The following is a 26,433-nucleotide window of genomic DNA, read 5'->3' as shown; positions in this document are numbered from 1 at the left end:
TAAGTATATGTATGTATGTGTGTGTGTGTATATATATATACATGCTATTTCATTACATATCTACCAAAAATGTAGTTACATGATCATGAATCATATCATACAAATATATAATTATAGAACATAACATATGTAATTATAAAATATATAATGTTTGAAAATGATTTATATAAATATATAGTCATACATTAGATTAAGAAATTAGGAGTTCAATTCTGTTTACTAATTGAACAAAGTGTTGGTCATATTGATTTTTTCATACGAGAGGGGCATGACTGCTCACACCAACTAAATGGTTATTATATAGATGCAAAATTGTCTCGATTTTTGTAAATCAAACATTTTCTTTTAATTAAGTTTTAATAGGGTTAACTATTTAACCAAAATATAGGGATTATACAGAGTTGTAATATTTTGATAGGATTCAATTAAGTTTGGAATTGGTGGATTGAATTTCAAATATATATTTTCAAGGAAAAAATTTATCAGGCTCCTTATTAATCTGAAAGAATACAATCAGACTTGTTATAGGTTTAAGGTACCTCATTGAAGTTATTTTCAGTTAGTGATGCAATTGCAATATTTACTTGTTTTATGATATTAATTTGACACTTTCCTTCTTAAAAAATGTAAGAAAATAGGAACATATCAATATAGATGTCGAAACAGGCCAGCCCACCGCATATGGGCTAGCTTGTCACTAGCTTGCGCAAAACATGTGGAGTCTTACCCGGTTGGGAACATGAACCCAACTCGTATATACTAGCAAGTTGCAGCTAAACGGACCAACCCGCTTATTTTTTAAACAAATACATTTATATTATTATAATATATATTTAAATATTAATTTGTATAATATAAGAATTTAAATATAAGAATTGAACCATAGTGCCGGTCATATTGATTTCTTCATACGAGAGGGAGCACGATCACTTACACTAACCAAACTGGTTATTATATAGATGCAAATTTGTCTCGAAATTTTTAAATCAAACATTTTCTTTTAATTAAGTTTTAATAGGGTTAACTATTTAACCAAAATATAGGGATTATACAGAGTTGTGATATTTTGATAGAATTCAATTAAGCTTGGGATTGTTGAATTGAATTTCAACTATTTGTAATTTGAAGGAAAAAAAATATATCAAGACTCTTTATTAATTTGAATTGAAAAAAATCGACTTGTAAAATATTTAAAATGTATAGAAATCTCGATGGAATACACCTCTTAATTTTTTTGCTTATAAAATACTCTATTTCTTACGGAGTATTATTTTTACTATTTGGCATTGGTATAAATTATATGAAAAAAAAAATATTATATTTAAACTTACAGGCGGTGTGGTTTTTTGGTAGTCTTGTAAGTTCTAATCATATGGCAACATAAACATTTAGTAGAGTGGTTTCAAAAAAAAAAGAAAAAAAAAACATTTAGTAGAGTCACGTGATTTTATAGAACCTTCGAATAGCGACGCACGCTTGGTGTGTCGACCATTCAGAGATGCCATGCCAGGTTGTCTGACACATCTGATTTGTACAGAAATCCACGAAAAACAACAAAAGTAAAGACATTGACAGAGGTCAGAGGGAACCTATGGATTCTCAGCAGCGGCGGCGGCGCCGTCGCCGTTTGGCGGCGCTGATTTCTTCGTTGGTCGCTGAAATCCTCTCTCTCCTCCTCCTCCTTTTCCCTCCTTCTTCTAACCCTCTTTCAATTTCAAACGGCGGGGTTGGGGTTCCAGTTTCCGATCAACACGACGTCGTCCTCCCTCTCCTCCTCCATTTTCTCTCCACCTCCGAAATTGCCGCCACGCTGTCCCTCCATTCCAAGAAACGCAAGTTTTCGGGGCCCGATTTGGACGACCCGGAACCGACGCTGAGTCAACTCGTCCGAGTGGAATCGGTGAAGCGGCGGAACCCGGACTCGTTTAAGCAGTTTTTCAACATGAATTCCTCCACCTTCGAGTGGCTGTGTGGGCTCTTAGAGCCGCTCCTGGAGTGCCGCGACCCAGTTGACTCGCCTCTCAACCTCGCCGCCGAGACCCGGCTCGGAATCGGGCTCTTCCGCCTCGCCAGCGGCGCCGATTTCCGGGAAATCGCTAACCAATTCCGCGTCTCCGTCTCCGCATCCAAATTTTGCGTCAAGCAGCTCTGCCGGGTCCTCTGCACCAATTTCCGATTCTGGGTCGGGTTCCCCAGCCCGAACGAGCTCCAATCCGTGTCAACTCAGTTCCAAACCCTCACCGGAATGTCCAATTGCTGCGGAGTTATCCAATGCGCCAGGTTCAACATCAGAAGAAACAATAAAGAAGACACCATAGCAGCTCAAATCGTTGTGGACTCATCCTCGAGAATTCTAAGCATCATAGCGGGCTTTCGCGGCCAAAAGGGGGATACCCAGATCCTAAAGTCTTCAACTTTATACAAGGATATAGAAAAGGGGGCATTATTGAATTCGCCGCCGATGTATATAAACGGAGTGGCTATACCCCAGTATTTTGCCGGTGAAGGATCCTACCCTTTACTCCCATGGCTAATGCTACCTTTCCCTTGCAGTGTCCCCGGGTCGAATGAGGGGAATTTCAACAATGCGCTTCGAATTATGCTCTTATCAGCCCTTAAAGCCATTGCAAGCTTGAGGAATTGGGGTGTCTTGAACAGGTCAATTGAGGCAGAGGATAAGATTGCAGTTGCATATATTGGTGCTTGCTCAATTTTGCATAATATGCTACTTATGAGGGAGGATTTCTCAGCGTTTATTGACGGGCGGGACGAGCATTCTTTGCAGTATTGTCAGAGCTCTCAGTTTCCTGAACAGACTTCTCCTCAGAAGATGGCATTGGCATCTGCTATAAGAGCTGCATTGGCCACAAAAGTTAGTGAACAACACTCGAGGCCGCAATGAGAAAAGGGATTCAACAATTTTGAGGACTGCAAATCATATCTTTCTCATTTTAGACTATCCTGCAAGCATTTCTTTGTTTCGATTCACTTAGGGAGCTGATATTATTCATCTTTTTTCTGGATTTTACACTCATGACCATAGTTCCTAGTTTTCACATTAACATCTGAATATGATAACAGAGCCACTCTGATGTGCTAGTTGTCTTCATAGTAGTGGGAATTGCAATTATACCCAGTACAGATTTGAAATAGAAATTTTATTTACATATTTGCAAGTTGTACTCATTGTTCTAACTCTAGTTCATTACTGCAATTTGTTTTCTCGGAATTCTACTGCAATGTTCCACTTGTTCTATCAAGTATCCTATTTTGCTGATTTATGCCATTGTATTCTTATCAATGTTTGGCATCATAGTCCTAACTGAATCAGTGATTTGAAGTTTTGAATATTGTTTTGGTCTTCAGCACTTGTTGTTGATTTGAGTATGATTCTTCATAGTTATTTTATGTTGTTGGTCTGCATCTGAACTGCTTATAACATGGCAAGAGAAATGATTAGACATAGGAATCTTTGTTAAACAAAACAGTGCATCTCAGGTACGAATTCCACCGGTCTGATTAACGGTGACTTTTACTGATATCTCCAATCCAGACCTCCATTTCCTTGTCGAGTTGTTGCAAGTCAATGTCATGTCAGACATGGAGCCTCCTGTCTTACTAGTCCATCCTGTAATGTCTATTGCTGATCAATTCTCTTGTGTTCAGAGCCACACGTAGAGAAAACCGATTTTGTTTGATTGATCGAGGAGTGCTAGCTGTTGAGTAACCGAGTGGTCAGTACAGAACTACAGAAGTGAAGATGATTGTACGGTGTTGCTCGTTGTATGGAAACAACTGCGCTTTCTTCTGTTATTGGTACGAATCGTACGATCTTATAGTGTTGCTGTCTGTTGGATAAACTCATCTATTGGCATTATTGTGGAGTGATTTGTAGGTGAGAATATAATTCAGTTGATTTGATGAAGACTAAACTTAAATTGAGCAGCACTGTACTGCTGTCATGTTTGGTTTTTGTTATTGGACAGGGAAATGAAGAGCAATTAGCAGTAATTCTGTGAGACTGCAACATTCTTAGTATTAATGAGGTACATAAGATTATACAACAATGTCTGTCATATGTCAAAAGGAAAGACTTTTAGAGTTGTTTATGTTTCTCTGCCCCCGGATAAATGCTAAGACTAATTACAGTTTTGACGGCCGTTCCATATGTCCCATAGTTTAATTTTGACCTTTACTATTTTTGTTTTGAGATGTGGTCTAATTTAAATAATAGAGTAAAATTGCAATCTAAATATAATAGAGTAAAAACGAAAAACACAAAGATAATAATCGAGAGACAAGAACATAGTGGAAGAGAGATTTTTTTAACATTTAGATTTCACTATAATAATATAAAGACATCTATTTATAAAAGTAAGAAACATAATTCAAAAAAACGTACGAAATATAAAATTAGAATTCTAGAAGATCTAGAAAATCTCTATAACTAAGGTAGTTGAGTCCAAATTCATATAGACTAGTTATTGTATTTTATGACAAAAGTGAAAAAGTAATAAGCATTTTTTGTCTAAATATAATGCATAAAATTCAACAAAGAAAAAAATATAAAACATTTTTGTCTAAATATAATGCATAAAATTCAACAAAGAAAAAAAAATATATTTCAAAGTTTAATTTAAAATTAGTGGCAGTTCCATGCATACAAATTTATTCACCCAAATTTTGATGTCAATTACTTCTAAAAATTTATTTTCAGTTACAATTAAGACCAATATATAGATTCTAAAAAAATATTTATCAAGTATTTTTTTTTTGAAAGAAAATATTTATCAAGTATACAAATATTGAACTATATATAAAATACTTTTTAAAAAGTTTAGGCCCCCAAAAATTGGGGGCTCTGTTCGGTCGCCCTGGCCAGACATGGCCAGGGTCGGCCTTGCGTTTTGGATTGCTCTGCCAGAAATGCCAGAAATTCTTGCAACTTTAGCCTGCCTGGTAGAAAAGTCATTTGGACTATGGGAAGATTGAAATATCTCTTTGAGAACGATATGTATATGCTAACCGAATATATTTGAGAACGATATTTGTATCATTGTATGCAATGTTATCGTAGATTTATTCGTATTTTAATTTTTATATAGATTTTATGGGATTAGTTCATTTACAAGTAATTAATGAAATTTTTAATAATTAATCAATGAAATTTTAGGGTCTATTTGAAAATTTGAAAAATATTTTTCGAATAATTTAATTTTTTTTTTAATGTTTGGCCGAATGCCTTAAAACTATTTTTTTTATTTTATGTTTAGCTAAAAGTTAAGAAATGACGTTTTTTCTGTTTGATTCATTTAATGAAAATGAACATATTATTTGTTATATAATAATAATAATAATAATAATAATAATAATAATAATAATAATAATAATAGTAGTAGTAGTAGTAAGTGGTTGTGTATGTGGATTTGCCTCCCATGAGAACCATGTCTCATGTGAGAACTATGATATAATCTAGGCTATTGAAATTAGACCATCCACGATAGCATCAATTCGCGACAAAATGGTGTAAATATCTTCCACTATCATTTTTAAACGCAAATAGTATCTCTAAGCTTCCTAGTGTTTTTTGTTACCAATTATGCACTCCTCCAACTACTCCAATCACCATATCGATCGACATCCTCATGGGCAGTGAATAAATAGCCAATGCAATTATTGTAGTTTGTGTATCAACCATGTGCATTCATACGATATTCGTCGTGCCTTCATATTGTTTTAATCGTGCATTCTTATACCGAATGTAGTGCAGCAATAACTCTCTAATGGTGCATCTAGTTCGCGAAACTTTTGCAAACATAACCTGAACACATAACTGACCTGGACTAACATAGCATGCACAACGCTACCCTACAGAATGTACACCTTTACCACTAGAAATGTATAACTGTACATCTGGGAGTGTACAGAGGTTGTAAGTTCACACCTTAAACCTCTAAACCCTAAACCCCACAAAATAAAAGAATAAACCTGAATCTATGACGAAAGCTCACAGCTAACAATGGAAAATCTGAGCCAAAAATATAAGAGAGGCGACGAAAGCTCCTGACAGAAATGATAAAACTTGCCTATATAGGTAGCTCAACTGGTTATAGGGGTGAAGTTTGGGAGCAAAGACCAAGAATCGAGTCTCACCCGCGCGGCAATGTGGGGGCAACCTCTCAAAGTGAGGGGTTCTCTGTGCGCAGTAAACAAATGTCTAGCTTCTGTATGTATGTGTTCGGTTGAGTTATCATGATTTACATCCCCCCAGATAATTGATCCATTACCCTTGCCACTTAATTTCTTTTAAAGGTAATTAATTAAACATTAAATCTTAGCCATTACATCTTGTCCAATAGATAGTTTCGATTAGACCACAAGTCATGTGTAACACACACAGTCTTTTTAAAACAAATTTGTCACCTCCCGAGTATGCTTCGAGCGTTAATTGTAGCGTCAGTCTCTCAAGATAAAATGGATTACAACAATATTTTTGAGCACTCAAAAATAATGCTTTTGGTGAACTAGAACAATAGGTGAATACTTCGTTTATTTAGAAGTGTTGACAGAAATTTTCAACAAAATGGTTTGAGAAAGAGAGAAAAATCAAAATTGTTGAAGTTGTTTCAAAAAGTAGCACAAAACAATTTGCCCAACACAAGGTATTTTAGTATTTATAGGAGATGTTCAAATAATTAGCATTAAGCCATGGTATTATCTTCTGATTTAAAATTATATTGCAACCTCTATAATAGCCCATTAAAATGGAATTAACACAATGGCTTACAGTTTTTAAAAAAAAAAAAAAAAAAAACACAATGGCTTACAAAATAAATTGAAGTTAATTCAAAATTAATTTATATGGATCAAAATTAGCTCGTTCTAAAATGATACACCAGAAAATAAAACTTGAAAGATAAATAAACCAAACAATGATTACCTTAAAGCATCGAATAGTGCGTAAAATAACAAAGCACTAGAACGTGCTGGAATAATAAAGCACCGGAAGGCGCTTAACTACAAATCCTTAGAAGGTACTTAACAATAAAGCATCATTGAGAGGTGCTTAAGAAGCACTATAAGACTTCTCTATTTTCCAATCTCAAATGAATATGTTATGCAAATTAATTTTTTCATTTACTTATTATATGTTTTTAGCATGTAATATATCAATTTTTTAGTCTCACTCAACAAAATTCAAATTCACTTTGACTCCACACAGATTAGAAGTAAATTTCATAAATATTTAATGACAAAATATATACACTTAAAATCTCATTTTTCTAAAAGCTTTCAACAATTATTTGTCTGGTCCAACCCCTCCACTCAAAACAAAAAATAAAAGTAAAAAATCAGGAGATATTTATATTAATATATTTATTTATTATCGGATGAGGTTGTGGATTCAAATATTGCATGGTTGTTGGCATTAAATGTGGCGTGAAAGGCCATTGTCAAGTCCTAAGGTAGTACCGAATGAAAGAATGACTAATATTACAACTACTTTATTTTTATTCTTTTCAAAAAATGTTTACTTACTTGGCATACTCTGATTATTTTAAAAAAACTATGAGCCATAATTTTAATTTTTTTCCTTTAATTTTCTTTCATAAATAAAATCAGAATATGTAAGGTACATGCGTTTTACTTTACATGAGTACACATATTATTACTTATTAGAGTTGCCTTGTACAAAGATGGATTAGGTCCTAGTCTACGACTTAATACTTGAAACGGTCATACATAAGTGCGTTCAAGTGGTAACATTGGAACAAATATCCGGGTGCGAACGGAAAAGTAAACACTACGCAAAACTGTAAAGTATATATATCCAATGATGTGTAAATTAAAAATGCAACTCAAAATATGTACAAACTCTAAAATTATTAAGCCATGCAAAACTACCAAGTGAGTTAGTCTTTTAGTTACACTTTTAAATATCAATAGATCTAAAAGTTCTTGAGTGCAGTTTTTAATATCATTCGATACATTTACTAGTTTTGGTGGTGATGGTGTTGTGTGGTGTGGTGGTGTTGGAGACCATGGTGTAGTTGTGGTGGTGGTTATAATAATTTCAAAACTATAAAAGAAATGAACAAAAAATAAATATGAGAAAATAAAGAATTTAAAAAATTTATTCTGACTAAATAAAAATATAAAGAAATAGAAATATTTTTCGTAGAATAAATATTTTCATTTAACTTTATTTTTCTTGAATACTCAAACACATGAAAATTTGATAAATAAGTCATTTTTTTGGGTTTTCAAACGGATCATAATTATTTTACATTTGTTTTTTTTTTAATTTATTTTTATCTTATATATTGAATTTTAACTTTTTTTTTAGTAGCACAAAAAGTCAACAGTTGCCTACACTTAGGCTCAAACCCACTCCCATCATCCATGTGGGAGTGTAAATCGGGACACTGGGTGCCAGTAGACCACAAGGTCTTTGGCATATTGAATTTTAACTTTAGTTATAAAGATATATGATAACGTTATATATTATAGTTTTTTTTTTTTATGCTCCCACGCTTTAAAAAAAAAAAAGTACCAAATTCGCAGTATTATGTTTCTTAAACAAGTCGTCCATTTTTAATGTCAGCCCCGTTTTCAAAAAAAAAAAATATGTCAGCCCCTTGAGCACGATACACCTATCATAGAGACATCCCCACTCTAAGTCCGGACGACACTTATGTATTCCCAATTTTCCGTAGGTTATTTATTACTATTAGAAAATTGGGGAAATTTCCTTTTCTTATAAAAATAAAATAAATTGTAAATTATTATGTGTACCGTGATCCACACAGTGCTATGTAGATCACAACAAAAATATATTTTTAATATACTAAAAATATATTATTTGTGTATTGAAGGTACATTATTACAAAATAATATATTTTTATACTCAAATAATATACTTTTTAAAAATAAAATGTATATTTTAAATATATTAAAAGTACACTATTATGTACTGAATTTATATTATTTGATAGAATGGTACAGAATGGTACATATAACTGTGAGAACCATAATGATTGAATATCAATTATTAAACTATTTGCGGTCCAAATGCATTGATATAACCTTTTATTTTCTTTTAATCTTTTAATTTAAATTATTACGACGTGTTGGGTCATGGCCTTCACCAACCCCCTCCAAAATATTAAATTAAAATTTAATAGAATGATATTGTTTAATGTATTAAAAAAACGTTGCAACAGCATTTTACCAAATCCATTGTCTCTCCGGCCACCAGCCAGTGCCACGGCATAGCGGCTTACCCACCCTTATTACGCCACGTGTCCATTGCCAACAAATCTCCGCCGTTCTGCATCCGTAGATGATGTTCATCGTTACGTCACTTTCCGTCAATTGCCACTGTCCATGGTCGCCAAACGATGGCCCACCTCAACGACTTCCCAAGGGTCCCACCACTAAGTCAGACGTGGAATCTCACCAACCCCAGACCGGGTTTGGGCGGTCTAATCCCACCAAACATCGAGTAAACCCCGGTTCGAACCGGATGGCTCCATGCATATATACCCTACTAGCTTTGATCCAAAACTCAGGCACCCACAAGACTACGAAGAGTGCTTTAGAAAAAAAAAAAAAACTCAGGCAACGAGTGTGAAAGAAATCCTCGCCGGAAAATTCAAAACCATGGCGGAGAATCAGACGACCAGACACCAGGAAGTTGGCCACAAGAGCCTCTTGCAAAGCGATGCTCTTTATCAGGTACTTAATTATATTATATACACTCAAATTAATTTAATTGCATTATTATATTTGATTTAAAACTATCTTCAGAAATATTATTTTCGGCCTTTTCATTTTTTTAATTCTACTTTTTGCAGTATATTCTTGAAACTAGCGTGTACCCCAGAGAACCAGAAGCCATGAAGGAGCTTAGAGAAGTCACTGCTAAGCATCCCTGGTGAGTATCACGTTGAGATTATATATATAATAATGCCCATATTAATTTATTATGTATAAATACAATTATATATATTAATTCGGATATACATATATACGAGGAACATATATATGTAGTTGGATCTGATCTGACGTTAAAGAATTGATGAAAAATGAACAGGAATCTTATGACAACCTCGGCCGATGAAGGGCAGTTCTTGAGCATGCTTATCAAGTTGATCAATGCCAAGAACACCATGGAGATTGGTGTTTACACCGGTTACTCCCTCCTAGCCACCGCTCTTGCCCTTCCTGAGGATGGAAAGGTAGTAATCATTTCTTAATTAATCCCCATTATTATGCTAATTAATTAATTAATTACTTTCCAAATTAATATATATTATATACGTTTCAAGCTGCACCAACGGTATATTTCCGGAGGAAGAAATTAATAGGATTTTTAGTAAGATTATGAATATGGTAAACAAATAAATCACGGAAAAAATCGACTTTATTGATAGTAAGTAAATAAATAAAAATCTTTAATTTAGACATTATGAAAACTCGTTTATAGGTATTTAATCTGAGATGATGAAATGATGGAATAATGTTACAATCTCTTATAAAAATCATTCCATAAATTATTATTCTATTGAATTTTATTTATTTATTATTATCTGATTTTTTTAATGAATTTGGTCTACCGGTTTTTGGGTAATTAATTAAAATAAAGATAATATATATGCAATTTCCGAAACGTAACGCAAGATGCACCTCCTCAGACGTCAGCTTTAGGTGAAACAGCTAATTCCTTCCTTTCCCTCATACCTGCTACCAAAAAAAAAACTAATTTAAAAAAAAAAAAACCCTAAAAAAAAAAAACAAAAAACTAGTGTTAGTTGAGTCACGACTTCTGAATATTTAAAAAATATATATATTGTGTTTACGTTATTGTGTTGTCGCGCGAAATTAAATCATTACCGTAAAAGAAAAGAAAAAGATAATAAATAGGTTTGCACATATTTAGTATCAGAATTATTATTATACTGATTAGAAGAAAATTAAAGCTGATGATAAGGAGTGAATGAATTGAACTTTGCAGATATTGGCAATGGACATCAACAGAGAAAACTATGAATTGGGTCTGCCGGTGATAGAAAAGGCAGGAGTTGCCCACAAAATAGAGTTCAAGGAAGGCCCAGCATTGCCCGTTCTTGATCAACTCGTTGAAGATGTATGTCACAGTCTCACCAACCTTGATTCCGACATCATCGAACAATTACATTAATATTACCAAATTTAATTAATACTCCGTAGAATATTGAAAGTCAGAATATGATATAATATGGGTTTTACTTTTATTTACAGCCAAAGAACCATGGCACATACGACTTCATATTCGTGGATGCTGACAAGGACAACTACCTCAACTACCACAAGAGGTTGATTGATCTGGTTAAGGTTGGGGGCGTGATCGGCTACGACAACACTCTGTGGAACGGTTCCGTGGTGGCCCCACCCGATGCTCCAATGAGGAAGTACATCAAGTATTATAGGGATTTCGTGTTGGAGCTTAACAAAGCCTTGGCCGTTGATCCCAGGATCGAGATCTGCATGCTCCCTGTAGGCGATGGGATTACCCTGTGCCGCCGCATCAGCTGATCACACAAAATTTAAAAAAAAAAAAAAATCCCAATAATTTTTTCTTCCCATTTACTCATTCCGTATTACCATATATCGTATAGTACTTCTTGGAGTTGCACTGTTTTTTTTTTTTTTTGGGATGATTTTGTGTATGAAGTATGGGTATTCATCGTTTATGTCCTTTTGATGGATATATATAAATGAAGAAATATATTATTTGTGATTTCACTATTTCATTAAAAAATTTAAAAGATGTTTTGGATAAATACTTTTTAATTGAAAGAAGATTATTGATTTTCACCTTTGAAATAATTAATGATATGCATGCAATCATGGAGAAGAATATATATTTTATTATTTATAAATTATTTTATTGATTCCCTTGTATTTTAAAAATGAAAAGGTGATTAGACATTGAAATTAAGCTACAGGCCTACAGCCTAGAAGATAAGGTTAGGTTGAACGGAGGAAAATCCAGGATGTATCTGCAACAAACATCCCTTCGAATTAGTTTATTTAATATTAAAATTAAAAAGAAAAAAAAAAAAGAAAAAACAAATGAAAGTAGGATAAGCACGAAACACCACTACCCAAAAGGGAGTGGGCAACTGAACTTTTGGTTCGGTTGGTGTGCTGTTATTTTCTATGGTATAGAAACGCGTGCAAATATAGAATTAAACACGTAATTTTAAAGAAAAATTAGAGTTTGAGGGCAGTCTCAAACATTTTACAATTCCTTTCTCATTCTTCAGGATTAGCATTCACAGCAAGTTTTGTTCGCTGAAAAATATTTAGAGGAAAATAGAATTTAAATTTTATGGAAAAAGTATTATTACAAAAATAAATTTTATTATTTAGAATGTAATGAATGTAAATTATTTGATAATATGAACCACACAACCACGTGAACAATAGTCTACACAATAACAATAACGATTGGTGCTGGTGGTTAAAAATTGTCCAAGTGGCTAATTCGCATCAACAAGAGACGGAATTGGCAAATCATCGATCAACAGTTGTCTTATGCCACCATCAGTCGAGGCTTCTTCCTCCATAATAGACCTCCTATTCCCGCTCCTACTTCAAAAGTGCGCCTCCATAACATTGGTCAGGAAATGGACTCATTGTCACCTCTGCACCCACGGCTTCAAAGTCCCCATATGTATACAGTATACATTATTCTCTCCATCACTCCATGAATGCCAGACGCGGATCCCTTACGGACGCTCGGCCATTGTTCGACAATATGCCACACTGAAGTACAGTCACTTATAATGCAGTAGTTATACTATGCATGGATCATATTAGAATCCATCTCTCATTATGAATTTTGGTTCAAAAATTATCTTTCTGCAATTAACATGTTATATACCTTCTGTTAATAAATTATTTATTTGTAAATAAATTGAGGGTACATAATATACTAAATGCAAGTACATAATAATTAATTACATGCACATAATATTCAAATTGCATATTATGTGTATGCAATTAATATATTATTTACATTTAGTTAACATATTATGTGTCTTTAATTTATTTACAAACAAATAATTTGTTAAGCGCATACAGATAATTTGTTAATTATATACATATAGTTTGAAAGTCATTTTGGAACAATATCTACACTGCGAACTTAGCTTGCAAAGTAACCGGATCCATGATATAATTACCCTCAAAGAACTGAAAAGAACAATCGCTTAGAACTACCACAGATGAAATCAATGATTTATGGGTCACACTTGTGTGAGACCGTCTCACGGATCATTATTCGTGAGACGGGTCAGGTCGGGTCGAAGCACCATGCAAATGTCACACTTATATGTGCAAATGTTATACTTATATGCTTAAATATAATACTAATTAGGAATACAATTTTTATTACTTATAAGAAAAAAAGTGTTACATTTTTCATAATAAGTAATGTTGACAATTTTCCTTACTTATAAGGGAAAATATAATACTTTTGAGGAAAAATGTAATACTTTTAAATCAAAATGTAAAAGTATTATATTTTCCCATAAAAGTATTACATTTACCCTTATAAGTAACAAAATTTTTATTCCTAATTAGTATTACATTTGAGCATATAAGTATGATATTTGTGCGTATAAGTGTTACATTTACCTCATGACCCGATCCGACCCGACCCGTCTCACGGTGAGACGGTCTCACACAAGTTTTTGCCATGATTTATATATTTCCCCTCTTTGAGATTGATGGCAAACAGCTGCATTTGAAAGTTGTTTGTTTGCAGTGCCAGATTATTGGTTTGATTTCTTACCTATCAAGGAAAATACCAACGAACCAACTGTGTATAATTGAATTAGGTTTGAATACTTTTCAACAATTGTTATACCATGGACTAGAGTTCATATTACGAACCTTAATATAAAAAATTTGTACCTTCAGTTAACACATTTTGTACTTACAATTAATAGTTTTTGTACATGCATGTAAACAAATAACTTGATAATTGCTGACACATAATATGATAGCTACATGTACAGAAGCTGCCAATTGCAGGTACAAAATGTGTCAACTACTACAGATACAGAATCTTATGGGCATTTGATTGGAAGAAGGAATTATCTGGGAAAGGAATTATAATTCCATGGGAAAAGAATTATATGGAAATAAAGTAGGAGTTTAAATTCTAGTGTTTAGTTTGCAGAAATAAAATTACTGGGAATTTCAATTCTAATGTTTGGTATACATGGAAATTGAAAGGGAATAAGTAGTATAAAGTCCAAAATGTCAATTGTTGTTGTTCTTATATGACAAGTATCTCTTGGACCTATTTGCATATTCAAAAACCCAAAAAATATACTACGTAACATATTAAATTCAAAATTTTGTTCTTCAAAGTAGGCAAATACGTTATATACACATCAAATTTAAATACTTGAGAGTTTTGAGAAAACATACTTGATTAAGGTTGACCTAAAATGATTATTGCTCAGGAATAATATTCTCTGTTGGTAGTAGTCGAAGAATAATACACGCTATCATTTAGAAATGAATGTCATACATTAATATTAGGTTTAAAAAAATGCGGGGTAATTTTGTCTTAGGACTCTCTTTTTTTCTTCCTGAAATTCACGGAATTAAAATCCGAGGGGGCCATGGGATTCTAATTCCATGAAAATGAGAGAATTGCCATTCCCTCCAATCAAACGTTGTTAAAGTTTTTTTTGACCAAGAACTACGATATAAGGTAGACTTTGGTATATGGGATAATTTGCCACTTTTCAATGTATTGTTTACATTATGTGCAATAGGTACCAAGTTTTAAATTTTAGGGTTGGTCTAGTCCAAGTCCAGTCTTGAATAAGTTGACTGAACTCAAGATCTTATGGGCCTGCGTACTTTGGGCTGAGTTACTAGGCCTATTTCACCCTGGGCCGAGCTTACTATCTTATCAGACTTTTAGACCATTTGTGATTTGTCCATGTTATCCCAGTGGGTGTGCATAAAATTACATTTAACAATTGACTTCCACTAATTCAATAAAATTACAAAATTTCAAATACCCAACAACATTATTATTGTATGGAATTTCTATATCCTTATTGTTATTCTTTGCAACGTATAAAATGATATGGTTCTATGATCCTATGATGTTGTTTGTGCGCACATATAGATTTCAAGTTTTGGGTATAGACTGTTCCGCTGCTGCTTTCATCTCCATCAATGAATCTTCAAAACACTTGGCAAGAACTTTGGGGTCAGGTATAATGTCTTTGGCTACCAAGATCTGCAGCTCTGCTTTCCCAGCGTAGCTCAACATGTGCATTGTAATGGCCTGCAGACATTTGACCACACAAAACACGCATTAACACGCGAGACCAGATGTAGGGTGTGTTGAGCATATATAATATAGAAATATAAATATAAATATAAATATAAATATGCAATTCAAATATCAAGTCATGTTTCAATTTGGTATCAGAACCAACATACATGAGGTAAGCTTGATGAATTTGCTCTGATGTAAGTTATGGGGTGTCCCGCAAAAGAGATCTCTTCTTGAGGGCCAACCACATTCGAGATGGTGAACGTCGAGTTGCACACGACCCGGTAGTTAAGAATGCTCGCCACCTACACATCCATTAAACCACAACATCGTGGGCGTTTATATAGTCTCGGTATCAAGTTAAACAGGTACCAATATAATATTAACCTTTGCACCAAGTAAAGACATGACAAGATAGCCGACTTTGTAGGAGCAGAGAGCTTCTAACGACAACTTCTTCTTGTCAATCATGGCTTTTGCTCTCTTCACAAACTTGAGAGGATCACTGCCACTGCCAGCATTGCGGTAATAATTTACAGGCAACAGTAAAATCCCAATTTTGTTACCCCACCGCGTGCCCGATTTACTATTCATCAACTTGATAACATCCTGAGAACCATATCATATTATATTGTAAAATATAATCCCAATATTATTATATATGAAGTAGTCTAATATTAGAAATTATAGGATACCTGAAGTCCAGGTTGTGGCCTTAAATTCACCATGGCAACACCAGTAATCTGAAGACCATCCCGCAAACCTGCATGCAAGACAAACAATTGTTTAATGTATGACAGAATCGAATTGAAACTCAAAGTTACGTTGAAGCTTTGTTAGTTAGTTGTTACCTTTGGATGAACGCATGTCCAGGTACCTAGACAGCCCACATGCTATCACTCCGAAAAGAACATCGTTAATGGTCTGCAAGTAACAAATAACAAGTGTCTTAACTAAAATTTTATTTGTTATTACATGTAATAATTTATTAGGTAGTTAGCAGTCAAAGCAAGGCATTGTTGTGAAAACCATTGAATTGAATGATATGATGCCTTAACACAAGTGCCAACGCAATAATAAATAAAGTAAAACTGCATTTAATTAAAGAGTCACGTCAGCCAAGTTGATCAGACGGATAATTTAATAATAACAAAATTATAAATTCGTTGAAATCTAAACTAATTTACTTGAGTGTAGATTCTGACCGTAGATTCTTATTGTGACTTTTTTTTTAAAAAAAAAAACTATAGTTAACAACGTACTAATTGGGAGTTGGGACCAGGGACTAGAATAGGACAAGTACGCCTGGCCTGCCGTGGAAGCAACTAATACCCAATTTACTAATTAAATACATATTTATTACATATGCACTTAATCCAATAAATCACGACACTTGATTGGTAGCCGACAATTAAGAATAGGGTATGAGGCTGACCAATCATGTCGTTAAAACCTATGATAATACTAAAAGTATTTATATTTATTTTTCAAAAAAAAAAGTATTTATATTTATCTTTATTTTAATGACTGCTTATTACACTGCACTTTTGACCAGTCCAGTCCTAGAAGGGCCAAAGGTAAATTATCATGCATGTTGGGTAGAGACAATTCACAATAGAATGTTAGTCAACTCTAAATTTTATAATAGTTTGACATTTAATTTTAAAAATATAATAATATAACGTTAAATGAGATTATTGTTTTCTATTCTAGTGTATGTGGCCACGTGGGTCGGCCTGCAAAGATTTTTTTTTTTGCCAACATTAATATAAAGGTTTTGAAACTTTTTTTCAAAGATATTATTGTGCTTGGGATGGGGACAATTGGAAATTGGAAAGTCAATCCAACGGTGATTTTTAGAATGCTGATGTGGATATATGCGAATCTAACGTCTGAGAAAGAAAGAAGCTTACCGCGTCAGCAACCGCCTTCTTAACTGTTTTCATGTCGTCAATGGTGAACTTGGCGGTGGCGAGCTTCCGGGGCCAGAGCTCCACCCCATCTCCGCCGCTCACGGCGGTGGGCTTATCTTTCAACCACAAACTCCTCAGCGCAAACTCCAAAACGTACACCAGCGTGTACCACAACACCATCATCAGTCTCTTAAAGCTCCACCTCCGCCGCGGCCTCGTCGGAGCGCCGCCGCCGATCGCCGGAGTTTGGGTGGGGTCCCCAATTTTCCGGCAACACGACATGAACAAGGAGACGATGGAAATCCCGTCCCCCAAAGAGTGGTGAATCCGTAGGACGGCGCAATTGTGAGCCAAAAGGAGATGGATTTCCCACAAGGGCTTGTCGGCGGGGAGCGGCGAGGAGACGGCGAGGTCGGCGAGGTATTCGTTGACGGCATCCTCGTCCGACACGGTGTCGTTTAGCGGCTCGCGGCGGATGACGAAGTGGTCGTCCACGTTGACCCGGGTTCTACGCCACTTTTCGCGGCCGCAGGAATCTCTTACCATGAGGCTGCTGAATCTTGGGTGTTTGACCATTAGGGAATTCCCGATCTCCGATTTAACCGCTTCCACATCCCATGGATACTTCACTCCGATGAGTGCGTGTATTACTTGGTTCATCTCCGGCTGAAGAAATAGCCGGCCGGCGGGTGTTACCGGCTCATCTCTCATCACTGGGATCTCCATAAATGCTCTTTCTTTTATGTTTTTTTTTTTTGGGGATAGAGTTTGGTGTACATCTTAGGCCATTATATAGTCATCAATAATTTGCCTGGGTGTTAATGGACGGCCATTAATTACAGTTATCATTTGCTATAAACACATATATACAGTACAAGATGACTACTAATTGAGAGTGGCCATATATATTTTAAAATAAATAAATAAGGTTCCGTTTAGAAACAAGGAATATATTTTGGGAAAAATAATTTTCACAAACTAATTTTCATATTTTTGGTATTTAATTGGAAGTAGGGATGTCAATTGGGTCCGTTCACTTATTTTTGGGATAGTTCGGTCAAGCGGTTGAGTTTATCAATTCGAGCTTATTAGTTTTTTTATTGTTAGGTACAATTTTTTTTTAAAAAAAATGTTACAAATTTTAGTTGAATCTACCTGATAAGCTCGATAACATGAGTATATTTTATTGTAGGTCATGCATCAAAACACATCCACACAAATAATATAGATTTACTAAATTTCATGTTTCTAAGTAAATGGGAGTGTGGTGTGCCGAATAAGTCCAACTATGCTCAGCTCTACAAATAATGAACTTCTAAAATCTCATATTATTTTTTATGCATAAGGTATATTATTTTTACACAAAGAGTCAATAGTCGCCTCCACTGGGGCTTGAACCCACTCCCTTTCATATAGGAGTGCAATCGGATGCCACTAGACCTCTTTGGCTAACTAATTGTAGGTTGATTATTTAGAAATGTATATTCTAGGTGCATTTATGTTGCACATGAAGTTCATTATTTGTATAATGTACATTCATTACATAAATAATGTACATCCCTTGAATATAATACACATGTTTAATGTACTAAAAATACATTATTTTTATGCTGAATGTACATAATTTGATAGTATGGTGCACACAGTTGTGTGAACCATAATCCACACAATAATGATTGATAAAGCTCTCTACGTATTTAATTTCACATCACTTGTGAAAGAGTAACCTTAACTATCAGGCTAACCCACTAAATTTTGGAGTAACCTATTTGGACCATTAGACTTATCAATTTTGAACTAAGATTAACATCCTAATTGTAAATCAAAAAGTAATTTTTTTGTTTGGTTGAAAGTTTAATTTTTTATTTTTATTTTTAAAAACATGAACATAAATCTATTAATAAGTTATTTATTATATAATATTAATTATTTTAATGTATATAATAAATATTATTTACATTAAAATAAAATTATAAATTAAAATTTATAATAATTATAATGATTAATAATAATTACAATAAAAATATGTAAATAAATTTTTTTTTACTTGTAACTTTTTTTTTTAGTACTACTGACTCGGACTTGTAACTTATTATAGTAAAAAATAAATAAACAAAATTCATAAATATAATAATTATGAATTAAAGAATTTGAAAAGAAAAAAAAAAGAAAAAAAAAATTTTTTGGGTGATATGGTTGGTCCGATCCAGGCCAACATTTTTATTGTTTGACTCATCAAAATTCAATTCACACTTAATTTAACATTGATAAATGTAATAAATATGAACTAATGGAATTAAATAATTTTTTGTTTTAAATTTCTTGAATTGTGGGTTGGACCAAAATTTTAAATTAAAGGGATTAAAAAAAACCAATGTAATAAGTTTAAATCACCCCTTATAATTTTCTTTTCTCTTTTTTTTTTTAAAAAAAAAATTAGCTCAAGTCGACTAGACCCATATTTTAACTAGAGTAATCTAATCCACTTCAAATAATAACCTACATGCTTACTTGTCCTTTTGACATTACTTAGAAGAAGGAGGGAGAGAGGGAGAGAGAGATCATAGAATTCGGAGATTAAAATTCGGATAATGTCTTACGACTTAAAATCTTAAAAGATGTTTTTTGTTGTTTTTTTTTAGATATCTAGCTAGTGATCTCTTAGACGTTAGTTTTATGTTTGTTAAACGATTCGCGAAAAGAGCAGCTCATCAACTTGCTAGGGAAGCTTTGTTCACTGTCGCTCGTAGGGAGTGAAGATTTGTTACTCCTTCATCCCTCCTTTCTGTATTCACTTTTGATAATTAATCTATGTTGTTGCTTAAAAAAAAAAAAGAAGATATTTTTTGTTAAAAATGATCATTTTCCTTTTAATCGTAATGAGTATTTAAAAAAAATTATTTTTTGTTCAAGTCAAACACTAAAAAAAAAAAATTACAAAATGACTTCCAATAATTATTTTTAAAAATTTTAAACAAACCCAGAAAAGACAAACGAGATCGGCATACAAGAAAATGTTCATCGGATCATTAAGCTTTATTCAGTTAGCTAGTCCGTGTTAATTTGAACCAAGTTGTCGGCTTAATTGATATATTTTGTGGGCGTGTACTTTAATTTGGTGACAAGTATGTTGCATAAATGATTTATGAATGGAGATAGGATATGATTACTTAGCTTTCTTCCCAAGGAAATGATTACTTATTCGAGGGATATACGTCTGCCTCTATTCTATTAATATCATAATTGTTTTCGATTAACTTATGAATGAAGAAAATTTTGATGGTTAAGATTCACTCAATCACAAATCACAAAGGAAGTTCAAAGATGTTGGAAAATTAGTTAAAATGGTATGTACCATAATCATTTTGATGCAAAATTTTTAGTGAGTTCACTTTCAATTAGGATTGGGTCAAAATAGATTCAGATTCTCTAGTATTAACATAAAAGTTTAAATCGATATTGATAGATACCCAACACCATTATTCCGCAAATTTTATTGTAGATCGCGGTCCACAATAATTGGTAACATCAAAACGACGTCGTTTTGATTAATGAAAAAAAAAAAAAAAAGAAGGCAGAAACGGCTCCGTTTCGTGCCATTAACTCTATGTGTATAACATATTCAGTTTCATTTTATATACAATGTAATTCCCTTTCAACACAACTACAGTTCATTTTTTTATATAACTACGGTTTCATTCGACATTATACACTTAAATATGTGAAATTGTTATTCAATTTCCTTTCAACACAACTACAGTATTATTTTGACATAACTATAGTTTTATTGGACAATATACACCCAAATATGTGAAACTGTTATTTAGTTCATTTTATATACACTGCAGTTTCCTTTCAACATAACTACAGTTTCACTTTGATATAATTACAGTTTCGTTTGATAATATAAAAACAAATGTGAGGTAGTATCTTTTGAGATAATGAACTATAATTTCATTTACGGAGCTCCGTTAAGACTTGACGGCAGTCGTTTCTTTACTTAATGAAACGGCAGCGTTTTGGAACCATGGTCCACAATGCAATACCCGTAATCACCATTAAATCTCCCCAATTATTACTCATAAAACCTCTTAATTACCTATTAATTTTTTCCATTTATCATTCATTAAATCCCATTATTACCCTATTAAATTACCTATTAATTTCCCTACTCAACATGTACAATCCTTCTACTATAAAAGAGGAGAGAACGGAGAAGAGAAAGGGGGCTCCATCTCTAGATTAGAAAACATGCAACGTTACATGTATAAAAATAATTACAATATAGTGAAATTTGGCGTGGCACCGTTCAAAAATGCCAATGATTTTCACCTTTTCGGTTTCCACGTTAAAATTCTTGTCGATCTTTATTTATTTATTTATTTATTTATTTTGTTTTACATTTTATTGAGTCAATCGGTTATGTTGGCCCGCCGAGTGACTATCCTCAGGTCACAAAACCAACAGATATATTATATATTCAAAATAGATAACAGATGAATGAGAAATTGATTATCAAAATATACTAATTTGATCTTAGAAAAATATGGGTTTGTGCTTGTTATAAATATTTTGTTTATGTTCATTAAAATTTGAGACTCTTCATTTGCCTTCCATTTATTTCATTGTTTATGTTAAAGAATTGAAAGGTTGTATGGAGGTGTATATATTATTATATTGAAGTTGAAGAGTCTCCTTTTGTTCTACTCCTTTTGTTCTTCTCTTTCTTTACCTCTTTACATTTCATATATATATATATATAGTGGCGGATCCAGAAAAATATTCCAGTGGGGGCGAAAACATAAAAGAGATAACACCAAGTTGCTCCCTTATATGGAGGTTGTGTTTGAGACTCAATAATATTGACTCTTTGTGTTTCAATAGGTTGAGAAAGTAGTAAAGAACATAAATTGCATTGTAATATAACGGTAGTACTTAAAAAATGAAACACTTAAAAAGATTATAGTCATAAATATTGTTGGATATAGACGAAAAATAAAACACATCAAAACTTTATACAAATATTAATAAAAATATATGAAATATAATTAAGTTGATAAAATAATTCAAATAGAAAACATATTATAAATTGAATCACTTAAAAGGAATATAGTCATAAATATTGTTGCATATAGACAAAAAATAAAACACACTAAAACTTTATAAAAATATGAATAAGAATATATGAAACATAATTAATTTGATAAAATAATTAAAAGCACTAAGAAGGCTCTAAATAAAACCACGCATACTGTTCACATGAGTTGAACACTCGCCCTCTCCTAACTAAAACCGCAGACTACCCAACTCAGCCAACTTATCCATTGTTTACTTATATCTGTTTTCATATAATTATACCTAAAATTGTACTACACACACACACACACACACACACACACACACACACACACACACACACACACACACACATATATATATATATATATACTGGCTATTACCGTGCAACCATCACGCGAGAACTGAGCAAAACAAAAGGTCAAATTATAACACGTTATCAGCACGAGTTTCCTATATGTTCTTTTTGGAAAAATGCATCCATAATAACTGCATGGACAATATGATTTTGTAGATCATGTCTTATATCACCAAATGAGAATTTACTAAGCTCTTACTTGCAGAAGCAAATATTTAACTTGGGCTCTAGAAATCGAGATTCATCTCGCGTCTAAAGAATTGAGTCAAACCGTTGTTGCTAAGTCACAGTGTACTAAACACCCAGAAGGCGCATGCTTTCATTTTCTTACGTCACCACTTGAACCACGACCTGACAAATGAATACCTAACTAAAAAGAACCATTTGCATTATGGAAGTCGCTGAAGGACTGTTTTGACCAGCAGTCATCGATTGTCCTTCCTCAATCCAAATTTGAGTGGCTTAATCTTAGGTTTCAAGACTATAAGTCAGTATTGATTACAATTCGGCCCTTCATAAAATAGTCTAGCAACTAAAGCTCTGCAAACAAGAAGTTTCAGAGAAAGATTTAATTGAAACGACCATGTCTACTTTTCATGCGAGTAACCTTGTACTCCAGCAGCAGTACAGGGCAAAGAATTATGAAAAGCATTTTAAGCTAATATCTGCACTTCTTGTGGCTGAGAAACACAACCAGTTGTTGATGGAAAATCATAATGCACGATCGGTTGGGTCTGCCCCAGTGCTTGAAGCACATCATTTTGCCCAAGGAAGCAATTCTAGAAGGGGTCGAGGAAGGGGTTGTTGTAGAGGTCACGGTCGAAACAACCGAAGTGGTAGAGGCAAAGGCAACACTAATTTGCCTAAAGCAAATGCAGTTATGAATGATGATGATGATGACCTTTTAAAATATGAGTTTGAAGACTTTGGTGATCATGAGTGATCTGTTTGTGTTTTTGGGTCATGACCTTATGCTTTTTATATTGAATTTTTTTTTATAACTAAATGTCTATGGATATTTTTCTTTAATCGTAGTGGATGGTTTGCTTTTACTCTTCACTTGTTGTCTTTGGTGCAAATGTGATAAGGGTTTTTTTTTTTTTCAAATTTTACCTCTCAGATCTTACAACATTATGAAATCTATCGTTGTCCACACAATGGAGTATAAACCAACATTGTGTTTGGTGGATAGTGCAACCACACATACTATCCTTACGGATAGGAGGTTTTTTCTTACCTTGAACAAATCAAGTAGTAATATTACTACCGTTACTAATGATGAGGTACAGATAATGGGCACCGGAAGAGCATCCATCATCCTCCTTAAGGGTACAAAGCTACTAAAGTACTAATTAAAAATGCTTTGTTGTATCCCCAATCTAAACGAACCTTGCTGAGTTTCAAGGACATTCGATCAAATGGTTTGCCTATCGAAACCAAGACTAAGAGAACAATAAGAAGTTCTTGATCATGACTCAGTTGATCACTGGTCAAAAGCGAGAGGTTGATGAACTTGCCTCCTTATCTTATAGGTTATATTATACTTATATAAAACCCAATAATTCATGTGTTTCACTAACCATGAAACTCAAAAGTCCACATTATTTTCAATCGTGGCATGACGGTCTAGGTCATCCTGGATAGAATATGATGAGTCGGATCATATCTAATTCTGCTAGACATAACCTTTCGAGGTCTCATGTACTTTCACCAAATATGTTTACATGTGTTGCTTATGCGAAAGGTAAATATATTGTACGCCCATCGCGTACTAATTTGAACATGAATCGCATATTTTTCTGCAAAGGTTACAAAGCGACATTTGTGGACCAATTAGTCCACCTTCGTCTGTGCCATTCAGATATTTTATGGTCTTTATTGATGCTTCCACTTGTTGGACTCATGTTAGTCTATATCCATGAGGAACAAAGCTTTTGCTAAATTTATTACTAAAATTATTGAGTTAAATGCCCAATTCCCAAATTATCCTATTAAATCAATAAGAATGGATAATGCTGGAGAATTCACATCAATGACTTTCAATGATTATTGTATGGCCTTAGGCATCAAAGTGGAGCATCAGGTACCTTATGTCCATACTCATAATGGTCTAGCTAAATTTCTGATTAAGCGTATTAAATTGATTGCTAAACCATTATTGCAGAAATTCAGTTTACCGGTTTCTTGTTGGGGACATGCAGTATTGCATGTTGCAGCTTCATCTCGGCTTCATCTTGGGGTAGCAGCGGAGTAACCAGATTCTACACCCTCGCCACCATGTGGGTTAGTGTTGTTGTTGCCTGCTGAAGATCGTGCTATTGTTCCAAGCTCATTAATGAGAGAGAAAGACATGTGATAACATGCTTGAGAGTTGATCTCATGCTCTCAATAAAAGTACAAATGACGGTAATAATGTTACTAGAATATACTCCCTCGTCACATTTTATGTGTCTAGTTCGTTAACGAAACTTGACTAAAGTTATTTTTAATTCAATTTTTCATAATATTTAGTTTAGTATTAGTATACAAAATTTATATATTTAGTAACTACACTAAAAGTACTATTAAACACAAAAAAATCAAATTTAAAAATGAGTAAAGAATACTAAAGAAAATAAAGAAAGAAGAAAGAGTTGGTTTGACCAATGAATAGTAAGTATGACAGATAAAATGGGACAGATGGAGTACTATACATTAGCCACTAAGTATAACGATTATAATAATGAGCACAACGACCTCCTAATAAGTACAACAACTCCCTTCAATAAGTGTTATGACTCCTTAGTAATTGTTGTGCACTCTAATAAGTGCATTGGCTTTGTGCTCAACCGCTCGACCTACTCTTTGCTCAACTCTTGAGCGTTACTACTTGACTGCTTGTTTTGACTACTTTGAGTTAAATCAAAAGTGCTTCAGGTCAAGTCCAGTAGCTTATCCGATTATCTCTCCAATATATATATATATATATATATATATATATATATATATATATATATATTACTGGATAGGCATGAGTCATTTTCAATAAAGATGGTAGATTGATATGGTGGTGCAAAATATAATATAAAAAATTAGTTCATGGAATGGCGTGTGTTAGGACTTATGGGGGTCCTTACTTCTTATTTACTTTGGATTACTAAGTGGGGTAGTTCACGTGGCTAATAAGACTTCCACTCATATTTGATGGTGACGGAATACAATGCTTATATAATGAATCACGATTCAAGTAGATACAAGTTCATTTTCAATATAATGCAATTTTATTTTTAGTGTATTCTATATTCGTTTTGACTTAATAAAAATAAACATGTATCAAAATAAAATAAATATGTTAAAAATAAATTTATAATACATTAAAAATTAAAAATGAACTTACAATGCACTAAAAATAAACATCTATCAAGCTCTATTATAAACTTTATTTTAGTACTACTGACTCTATTACAATATAGTATATGTTCATGCACACTTTCTCAACCTATTGAAGCACAAACCTATATCATGATTTATTATAAACTTGTATCAGTGTCACACGGTCTATTTCACAAAGTAGATCTCAAGTGCTAGATATAATTTGTTGAAAGAATAGGGTTAGTGGTAAGTGGAGCTTTAGGTTGTGGGTTGAGAAGTTGGTGCCGTGCTATTGTGCAGATATTATAGACGGTTGAATTTAAAAAAGAAATCTCTAAGTCGAGAGATGTTGGTGGGCCAGGGTGCCCCAACGGTGTACG

General features: G+C 33.4%; 3 protein-coding genes across 3 annotated transcripts; 2 read left to right on the top strand and 1 right to left on the bottom strand.

Moving 5' to 3' along the window:
* Window positions 1-1,544: 1,544 nt before the first annotated feature.
* Window positions 1,545-3,279, top strand: LOC116020346 (protein ALP1-like). The gene has a single exon (XM_031260826.1). The coding sequence runs from the start codon at window positions 1,592-1,594 to the stop codon at window positions 2,900-2,902; it is 1,311 nt and encodes a 436-aa protein (XP_031116686.1). The 5' UTR covers window positions 1,545-1,591; the 3' UTR covers window positions 2,903-3,279.
* Window positions 3,280-9,576: 6,297 nt separating this feature from the next.
* On the top strand, window positions 9,577-11,787 carry LOC115997386 (caffeoyl-CoA O-methyltransferase 5). Its single transcript, XM_031236934.1, has 5 exons — window positions 9,577-9,738; window positions 9,858-9,937; window positions 10,097-10,241; window positions 11,018-11,149; window positions 11,284-11,787. Exons 1-5 carry the CDS (start codon window positions 9,664-9,666, stop codon window positions 11,575-11,577), a joined length of 726 nt encoding a protein of 241 aa, XP_031092794.1. The 5' UTR covers window positions 9,577-9,663; the 3' UTR covers window positions 11,578-11,787.
* Window positions 11,788-15,028: 3,241 nt separating this feature from the next.
* On the bottom strand, window positions 15,029-18,053 carry LOC115996434 (O-acyltransferase WSD1-like). Its single transcript, XM_031235649.1, has 6 exons — window positions 17,269-18,053; window positions 16,207-16,279; window positions 16,051-16,118; window positions 15,743-15,964; window positions 15,523-15,660; window positions 15,029-15,364 (listed from the first exon to the last, which is right to left on the bottom strand). The coding sequence occupies exons 1-6, from the start codon at window positions 17,992-17,994 to the stop codon at window positions 15,206-15,208; spliced, it is 1,386 nt and encodes a 461-aa protein (XP_031091509.1). The 5' UTR covers window positions 17,995-18,053; the 3' UTR covers window positions 15,029-15,205.
* Window positions 18,054-26,433: the final 8,380 nt, after the last annotated feature.

Source organism: Ipomoea triloba, chromosome 1 (genome assembly GCF_003576645.1).
Source record: "Ipomoea triloba cultivar NCNSP0323 chromosome 1, ASM357664v1".
NCBI classification, from domain to species: Eukaryota; Viridiplantae; Streptophyta; class Magnoliopsida; order Solanales; family Convolvulaceae; genus Ipomoea; species Ipomoea triloba.
This window is presented reverse-complemented; position numbering and strand designations above follow the sequence as displayed.

Bases quoted from the DNA above. Each gene is read 5' to 3' on its own strand.
- LOC115997386 (XM_031236934.1), top strand. From the start codon at position 9,664: ATGGCGGAGAATCAGACGACCAGACACCAGGAAGTTGGCCACAAGAGC. The intron at 9,739-9,857 runs GTACTTAATTAT...TACTTTTTGCAG, and splicing joins AAAGCGATGCTCTTTATCAG to TATATTCTTGAAACTAGCGT. The intron at 11,150-11,283 runs GTATGTCACAGT...TTTTATTTACAG, and splicing joins TTGATCAACTCGTTGAAGAT to CCAAAGAACCATGGCACATA.
- LOC115996434 (XM_031235649.1), bottom strand. From the start codon at position 17,994: ATGGAGATCCCAGTGATGAGAGATGAGCCGGTAACACCCGCCGGCCGG. The intron at 16,119-16,206 runs GTAACAACTAAC...TCTTGCATGCAG, and splicing joins GGACATGCGTTCATCCAAAG to GTTTGCGGGATGGTCTTCAG. The intron at 15,365-15,522 runs GTATGTTGGTTC...AAATGTCTGCAG, and splicing joins ATTCATCAAGCTTACCTCAT to GCCATTACAATGCACATGTT.
- LOC116020346 (XM_031260826.1), top strand. From the start codon at position 1,592: ATGGATTCTCAGCAGCGGCGGCGGCGCCGTCGCCGTTTGGCGGCGCTG.